At 39.7% G+C, this 8960-nt stretch overlaps 1 protein-coding gene across 4 annotated transcripts in view; it reads right to left on the minus strand.

Annotated features, from left to right (window-relative positions):
* PARN (poly(A)-specific ribonuclease) overlaps window positions 1-8960 on the minus strand; it is a 168412-nt gene extending 159452 nt beyond the window's left edge. For 3 of the 4 annotated variants that reach the window (XM_060123781.1, XM_060123780.1, XM_060123778.1), the window contains exons 1-5: window positions 8832-8960; window positions 8354-8431; window positions 5596-5675; window positions 4731-4798; window positions 4564-4645 (exon numbers count right to left, since the gene is read on the minus strand). In XM_060123781.1, the coding sequence (XP_059979764.1) occupies window positions 4564-4645; window positions 4731-4798; window positions 5596-5675; window positions 8354-8431; window positions 8832-8850 (327 nt within the window). In that variant the 5' untranslated portion in view covers window positions 8851-8960. The remainder of the gene's footprint in view (window positions 1-4563; window positions 4646-4730; window positions 4799-5595; window positions 5676-8353; window positions 8432-8831) is intronic. The other variant, XM_060123779.1, reaches the window with a different exon arrangement.

Below are 8960 nucleotides of genomic sequence, written 5' to 3' on the forward strand. Positions count from 1 at the left end.
ATGTATTTCTATTATCTCACCCCAGGTTCAGGTTTAAGGTAGCAAACATGTGCAAGTTATAAGGTATCAATTATTCACTTCAACTTAGATTCTGAAAGCCCCAAATCTTTTTTTTCTTTTTTTGGCCACGCCGTGTGGCATGTGGGATCTTAGTTCCCCGACCAGGGATTGAACCTGCGCCTCCTGCTTTGGAAGGGCAGAGTCTTAACCATTGGACTGCCAGGGAAGTCCCAAGCTCTTAATTGGATGTTCTTTACATTCAAGATCAAAATAGAGAAAAATTCCCAGTAACGAGACTTATTAAATACATATCTCAAGCCTAGGGTAAGTCAAAATATATAAGTAAATGTTAGTAAAAATATTAATTAAATAATACTACACAAGAATGGGAAAATTTTCACAAAGTTCTTACTCAACTGACTGAAGAGTGGGAAACATCACTGTAGCTTCTCTAATTTTATTCTTGTTTTAAGTCAGAACATTAGAGGGCAGCACACAAGTCATTTTAATCTGACCCCTCATGGAACTACCTTCCTGACCTCTACCTGACATTATACCATCAGTCTAGGCTGAGGGACGCTGTACCAGTTCCAGTACTCTCTTTAGAGATGCCACTGAAGACAAGGTCTTCTACATTAGTGATTTCTTTATGATAACAGAAGGGGAAATGTCCTGAGGTCTCTAGTCTGAGGAAAGCTGAACTCCTCCTGAGCTCTGGCCTATTTCGATCCTATGGGCCACAGAATTGATTGTGTGTTCCCACTATTCTTGGCTGGTAGGAAGCTCAGAGACAAAAAGGTGAGACTTTCTTTGACACAAATTCTGTGTTCTAATCATAACACAGTAATCGTATCCTCATTTTTTTTTCTTCCAACTTTTCACTTACTTATCTTTTTAATCTTATGTTAAAAGGTTTCATATACTGTATATACTTTTATATATATATATACATATACTTTTTACCCAACACAAATTCTTTTTAAAATATGATGAGATATAAAAAGGCAAACTTACCAAATACACACACACACACACACACACACACACACACACACACACACATACGTGTGGGTACAGGCACATCATTTTCCATCATGTCCAGGTTTCCTGTGGTTTCAAATAAGCAACCAGTCCCCGCCCACATCTTCCCTTTTTATCTTGTTCTGAACAAGACCCAATGACTTCTGACTTGGGCCACAAGCCTTTTTATCTACCATGCCTGAGTATTCTTAAAACTCTGCCCACCTAATATTCCATCACTGACAGAGGCACCAAAAGATGGATTATGGAAAGGCATTTTTGTCCCTGCTGTCACTAGACTCCAAAACATCCTAACTTCCTTCTTTAAAAATCCAGAGTCAGAGATTCACCTATCCCCTTTTTGAAGCTATTTACTTTCCACTCAAATAATACCCTCTAAGTTGCACACAAAAAAATGTACTTTATGCCACTGAACTGAAAGCCTCTTAAAATGGTAAATTTTAGGTTATGTATTTTTTACCATAATAAAGAAAAAAACCCATCTAGAAAAATGGCACAGATAAACCAGTTTCCAAGGCAGAAATAGAGACACAGACGTAAAGAACAAACATACGGACACCAAGGGGGGAAAGCGGCCAGGGGTTGGTGGGGGGAGGGTGTGGGATGAATTGGGAGATTGGGATTAACATATATACACTAATTTGTATAAAACAGATAACTAATAAGAACCTGCTGTATAAAAAGAAAAGAAAGGAAAAACCCTTTGAACCAACAAAATCTATTTGTGGTTTACTAACCACTATCTTTGGTTTGTCCTAAATGTACCATTTTCAGGATTCAAAAGATGAGCATGGCTACTTGGGAGGACAATTTGACGCATCTATCAAAATGTTAAATATATAAGCTCTATGAGTCAGCAATTCCCCTTCTAGGAAATCTATAAAAACATTCCTACATATAACCAAGACATGCTGCACACAGATGCTGACTATAGCATTGTTTAAATAGGTAACCACTGGAAAACTTCTAAACTCCAGTTAAATAAATTATAACATATCCATACTATGAAATATGAAGACAGTGTGTTAAGTAGAAAATACAAGTTATATAAAATATGAATATTATGATCCTGTGTATATTAAAGAAAAAAGCTAAAATTATGTATATATATGTAGACATAAGAGTATATGTACATATGGACATAAAAGGAGTGAAATGGGGAAAGAAGTGGCATGGGGAAGACGGGATAAAAAAAGAAACTCGTTCTTTACTCTACAGACAGCAGCAGGGTCTCGATTTTTCACGACCACGTATGTATTTTCTTCCATGAATTCAACTATAGATGTTCAGTCAGAAAAAGGAAGGAGAAGAGAAGAAAAAGAGGAGGTGAAGACAATGCCAATGCCATGCAGTTCTTCTGCCGCCCCACTGGACGGGCACGTGCTCCAGGAGTGTGCCTGGCTCTCAGGTAGCTCCCCCATATCCCGCCCAGTGTGAGCAGCTCACTATGTATACAGATGCTTATTTTTCAAAGAGCATATTAAGTTATTTTGCCCCCAAACTCTCCCTGCTTTAAGGGTAATAAGAGCTTTTCAAGATTAATTTTTGACCAGACACAATTTTCACCCTAGTCGCTGACTCCAGAAGCTAATAAGTTCCTTGTAAGATGCAACCCTGCTGTCACCATAGAATTTTAAAACAAAATCCACCTTAGATGGAGGACAAAAGAAAAAAATTCAAAGACACTATCATTTACCATATCCATACAATTCACAAGTTTACTTACTGAGTCTAAACCTCTTCTCTGCCTTTGCTTTTCCAGAACAGAGAATTGCACCTATTTTTTTTTTTTTTTGCGCTACACGGGCCTCTCACTGTTGTGGCCTCTCCCGTTGCGGAGCACAGACTCCGGACACACAGGCTCAGCGGCCATGGCTCACGGGCCCAGCCACTCCGTGGCATGTGGGATCTTCCCGGACCGGGGCACGAACCCGCGTCCCCTGCATTGGCAGGCGGACTCTCAACCACTGCGCCACCAGGGAAACCCGAGAATTGCACCATTTTTATCCCATTGTCCATTTTAGACATTAGTCTCTGGCCTGTCTTCAAGTCTGTGATGTCTTTCTTTGTTTTAAGGAGTGGCTGGCTACTATAACTACCTAAAGTGTTCCAGGTGTAGCCCCAGAATGGCTTTGTACAATGGGTAGGCTTCTTTTGATCTGTTTCCAATTCATTTCCTAGAATAACTGTGTTTGTGTTGGTCTTTTAGAACAAAGCATCATCCCCAAGGTGTCTCATTGCCACTGTCTGCATTTGTTTGATTAACCCCTGGCTAAAGCCATGGAATCCACTTTAAATAATTGACTTTTCCTGGTACTGTTGGAAAACTACATCCACACAAATTTCCCAACTGAGCCTATTTTTCTCTCAGTGAAAATCTACAAATACTGTTTAATTAAGTATCCTATACTAAGGTGACTGGTAAATAGCTGTTAACTGGTTGCAGGGTAAAGAAATATCAACTATGGTTTATTTGCTAATTTAAGAAAAATTCAGGTTTACAAAACCAAAATTACCTTCTCTTCAGCCCTAGATATACAATTAATGCTCAATTTCATTTGTTTATATCCTGCCTTATTACAGAAAGAACCTGACATGACTCAGTCACTCAGAAGCCTACCCTCCAGGCTTTCTTAACTGCATTACTACTTACATGCAGGAAAAGGGAAAGATGGGAAGACTCAAAGGAACTAATGTTGCTACGGGGAGAGAAGCTCAAGCATAAGATCATAAGGGAGAAAAGGCCAACATTCAGCTTTCATCACATATCCATTCGCTATACACTTATTCACATTCACCTTATCCATTGTATCAGATTATTAAGAGAGCAGAAAGGAAAAAAAAAAAAAAAGAGCAGAAAGGGGAAACTGATATTCACTGAGTGTCTACTAGATCAGCTACAACTCCAAACAGGGTGTTCTAAAGGGGAACCTCCTTGTATCCTTACCTTGGCTCATAAAGTCAGCCCTCTCCTCCTCAGGAGGAAACAGTGGTCTTTATCTACCCTCTCTTTCCTAATTGGTGAGCTTGGGAAAAGAAACTGAACATATATAGCTTAGCCCCTTTTGGGCTTTCTCTTTTCAAAGAGGATACACACATACCCGCCTCTTCCAGAAAATAAAGCTCTACCCTTGGAGATGGGTGCAATGAGAATGGGGTGGGAAGAAGCCTGAAGGTCCTGATCTGTAGGTTCAATTCAGGGGTAAGACATTAAAAATCCCCAAAAGAGTCACACTACGAAGCCATGGTCTCAGATTCAGCTTTACTAATGATAAAGCTCACATTCTCATTTCCATCTGCCTGTCACTTACATCTCATTCCTTAACTCATTCTCAAGTAAAAGGGAAGATGGGAGTGTCATTAATTTACAACCCTAAAACTGAAAGTCAGAGAGGTGAAATGATTTGCCCACAGTACAAAGTTAGTAGTAGAACCAAATTTTAGAGAGAATTCTGATTCCACATTTCCACACTGCCTCATCAGCAATTCATAACAGAAAAACAACTCAATTATACTACTAACCTGACAAACAAATTTGACATCTGGTGAAGATCTATTGAAGGGTTTCGGGAAAACATAGAAGTTAAAAGACTTTGTTATATACCTGGGGAAAATAAGATAAAAGGAGACTTAGGGCGTTACATTACGCCATGACAAAAGAATTCCCACCACTTATTAAAACAACCTACTTTGAATCTGTGTAGTCATACTTAAAAGTGCAAAGGCCAAACTGAAACAGCAAAAAGTCCATGGAATGCTGGAAAAGGGAAATAAAATGTCTGTCAAAATAGTGCTCTACAGTCGACGTCAGCAACAGTATTCTCAATCAGGTGGGTTTTCTGATTACTTAACTTTGTTCCAATTAGAACAGATTACAGATTATCTATCAGACGCATTATTTTTTTAACATCTTTATTGGAGTATAATTGCTTTACAGTGGTGTGTTAGTTTCTGCTTTATAACAAAGTGAATCAGTTATACATATACATATGTTCCCATATCTCTACCCTCTTGCGTCTCCCTCCCTCCCACCCACCCTATCCCACCCCTCTGGGTGGTCACAAAGCACCGAGCTGATCTCCTGGTGCTATGTGGCTGCTTCCCACTAGCTATCTATTTTATGTTTGGTAGTGTGTATATGTCCATGCCACTCTCTCACTTTGTCACAGATTATCCTTCCCCCTCCCCATATCCTCAAGTCCATTTTCTAGTAGGTATCAGATGCATTATTAATTTATATACATTTCTTAATATTTTTCCCAACTTAGGCACCTATCCACCATCCAGAGTGTCATGGTAAACCTATTTCCAAATGATTAAAATAACCATATCACATTTCCTGTAAATCAAATTAACACTGAAAATACTAAACCTTCCCCAAAATGTTTTCCAGCAAACAGTTATTTTTGCTGTTGTTTTAAATACCACTAAAATATCATTTTATAGCTGGGGTTGAGACATTAATGAATAAGTTTAACGATTATATTCCTCTATAATTCAACATATGCAGGACCAACATGGGAAAAAAATTTTTTTTCTAGCACATCCACGTACCTTTTTAAGCTTCTGATACCTTTCTTCCGGAGTGTCAAAACCATTTGTTAATGCGGTGACCGAGGGTCCATCGCTGATTCCTAGATTTTAAGAAATAAAAGTTTTTAACTTGTTAATAAATGCTAATGGAAAAATGTCAGTCAACTATTCAATGGCGCTATAATTTCATATTTTCATGAATTAAAATTAATTGGAAGTGCTCTTTTCTTCACTTTCTCAAAATTAGCATTAATTTCACTGGCTACCAAGCTAAACTCTATAGTAATGAATTTAGAGATGTGAATGTTTCAATTTGAGAATGGGCAGTTTCAGTGTCTAAAATAGATTTCAAATATAGAAAACACGATAGAGACCTCACCAAAAAACTATTAGAATTAATAAAGGAAGTCAGTAAAGTTGCAGGATACAAAATTAATATACAGAAATCTGTTGTAAATTTCTATACACTAATAACAAACTATGAAAAACAGAAATTAAGAAAACAATCCCATTTACAATTGCATCAAAAAGAATAAAATACCTAGGAATAAATTTAACCAAGAAGGTGAAACACCTGTACTCTGAGAACTCTAAGACATTGGTGCAAGAAATTGAAGACAATGGGAATAAATGGAAAGACTGTGCTCACGAATCCGAAGAATTAATACTGTAAAAATGTCCATATTACCCAAAGCAATCTACAGATTCAAAGCAATCTCTATCAAAATACCCATGGCATTTGTCACAGAACTAGAACAAATAATCCTAAAATTTGTATGGAACCACAAAATACCCCGAACAGCCAAAGCAATCTTGAGATGCCACCTCACGCCTGTCAGAATGGTTATTCTCAAAAACACAAGAAATAACAAGTGTTGGCAAGGATGTGGAGAAAAGGGAACCATCATCTACTGTTGGTGGGAAGGTCAACCGGTGCAGCCGCTATAGAAAACAGTATAAAGCTTCCTCAAAATACTAAAAATAGAACTAACATATGAGCCAACAATTCCACTTATGGATATTTATATGAAAACAAAAATTATTTTTTCTTCAATAATTCTAATTCGAAAAGATATATGCATCCCTATGTCACTACATCATTATTCACATCATTATTTACAATAGAAAAGACATAGAAGCAACCTAATTGTCCAAAGATAGATGAATGGATAATGAAGATGCCATATATACACACACATATATATATATATACACACACATACATACATACATATATATACACATACATATATGGAAATATTACTCAGCCATAAAAAATAAAACCTTGCCATCTGCAACATGGATAGACCTAGAAGGTATTATGCTAAGTGAAATAAGTCAGAAAGAGAAAGACAAATACCATATGATTTCACTTATTGGTGAAATCCAAAAAACAAAACAAACAAACAAAACAAAACAAAGACATTCATACAGGGAGTAAACTGATGGTTGCCAGAGGGGAGGGGGTGGGTGGAAAGGCCAAATAGGTGAAGGGGTTTAAGAGATACAAAGTTTCAGTTATAAAATAAATGTCACAGCATAGGGAATATAGCCAACAATAACTTTGTAGCTAACAGATGGTAACTAGACTTAGCATGGTGATTTCATAGTGTATAAAAATATCAAATCACTATGTTGTACACCTGAAACTGATATAATTGGTCAATTATAATTCAGTAAAAAAAAAAATTAGGTTTCAAAACAGTCATGATTTAAGGAAACAATCTCTATGACTGAATAAGTTTTGCTGCTTTCAAAGATTAATGCATACTCAGACATCAACAAATACTGATGCGCATTATTGTTAGAGTACAGTCTTGGTCAACAGTTTGGAGTAACATCTACACAACAAAGGTATACTCAAGGTCAAGAGACAATTATTTGCGGTGAAAACTCTTAGCTTTCCAGGGAACTGACTCTAACTAGAAACTGCACACTTAATTAAAGCCAAAGATTACCCCCAGCACGGAGTCCTTTAGAAAGAGCTGAAGTCTTACAAACATGTTAAGCTTGTAGCAAAAGTGTTATCTATACCAAAAGTGGATATCTTTGATCCAAAAGGAGAAAAAGAAAAAATCTTGCAGTTATAACTGTTAGTAAAGTATTAGACACACATGCACACCCATGCCAAGGCAGGCAATGAACACTTCCACTAATGCCTAAAGGAATACCCTCATTTATCTGCAAAAGTCCGACCCTAAAGTCGGTCACAAAGGACAAATATTGTATGATTCCACTTATAGGAAATGTCTAAAGTAGTCAAATTCAGAGACAGAAACAGTGGTTGCCAGAGGTAGAGGGGAGAGAGGAGTTGGGAATTATTGTTCAATGGGTAGAGTGTTTCAGTTCTGAAGATGAAAAAGTTCTGGAGATGGATACACAACAATGTGAATGTATTCAATGCCACTGAACTTTAAAACGATCAATTTTATGTTATGTGTATTTCACCACACGTACAAAAAAGCCTGACCCGAACTCCCAAGCTGTCTCACACACATCCAACAGTTTTTAAGCAGCACCAAAACCTTAATCTCTATCTGCAACCCTTAGAGGTCTAACAACCACAAACCCAATCACAAAACCCACCGCACCTCACCTCTTCCGTGCTTTCGAAACGTTTAAGAGGAAACGTGGAGACCCATGCAACTTGCCCAAGGCTACAAACAGGGAGGAGCGGCCAGCAGGCAGAAGTCCGGGGCAAGGGAGCAGGGGGTAGGGGTGCAGGAGTTTTGGCTATGCACTGTAAGGTGCCAGCCTCAAGCTTGCAAGCGAGGGATACCTGAAAACTCCCCATCGATGGCGAAGAAGTCCGCCTCCTCTATGGCTTGGTACACTTTGTGGAGATTACTCTTAAAATCTGTGGAGAAACCGAGAAGAGGCTCAGAACCGGTGGCCTAGCTGCTTGCCCACGGGCTACTAGGTTGGGAAGCAAGGAGGGCCCGGGGAACTCCTACGTCTCCTAGGGCGGAAGGACAGGTCCCTGAGGGGTGCACAGACAGGGGCGGACAATAAGCCCCGCGGGGGCACGAGCCTGAGAGGGATAAGGCCCTGGGGGTGCCCGGGTAAGAAAGACAAGGCCCCGAAGGGTGTATGGGCCAGAGAGGAATAAGGCCCCCCAAGAGGCGCAAAATGGGAGCAAACCCCTGAGGGGCTGCCTCTGCCCCAGGCCCCGCCAAGCAGACCGGCCGTGTTCCGGGCCTAGCAAGCCGGGTGAAGGGGGCCGCGGTTACGCGGGGAGGTGCACGGCGGACACGCACTGCTCCTGATTATCTCCATTTTGCAGAGTGGCCAGGCCCGCGGCCCCGTCCGGCCCGCCTCTGCCGTTCCACTCGCGAAGTTCCACCGCCAGCAGCGCAGGCAGCAGCGGCGGAGACCGCGGGGGTGAC

Source organism: Lagenorhynchus albirostris, chromosome 15 (assembly GCF_949774975.1).
Source record: "Lagenorhynchus albirostris chromosome 15, mLagAlb1.1, whole genome shotgun sequence".
Taxonomy (NCBI): domain Eukaryota; kingdom Metazoa; phylum Chordata; class Mammalia; order Artiodactyla; family Delphinidae; genus Lagenorhynchus; species Lagenorhynchus albirostris.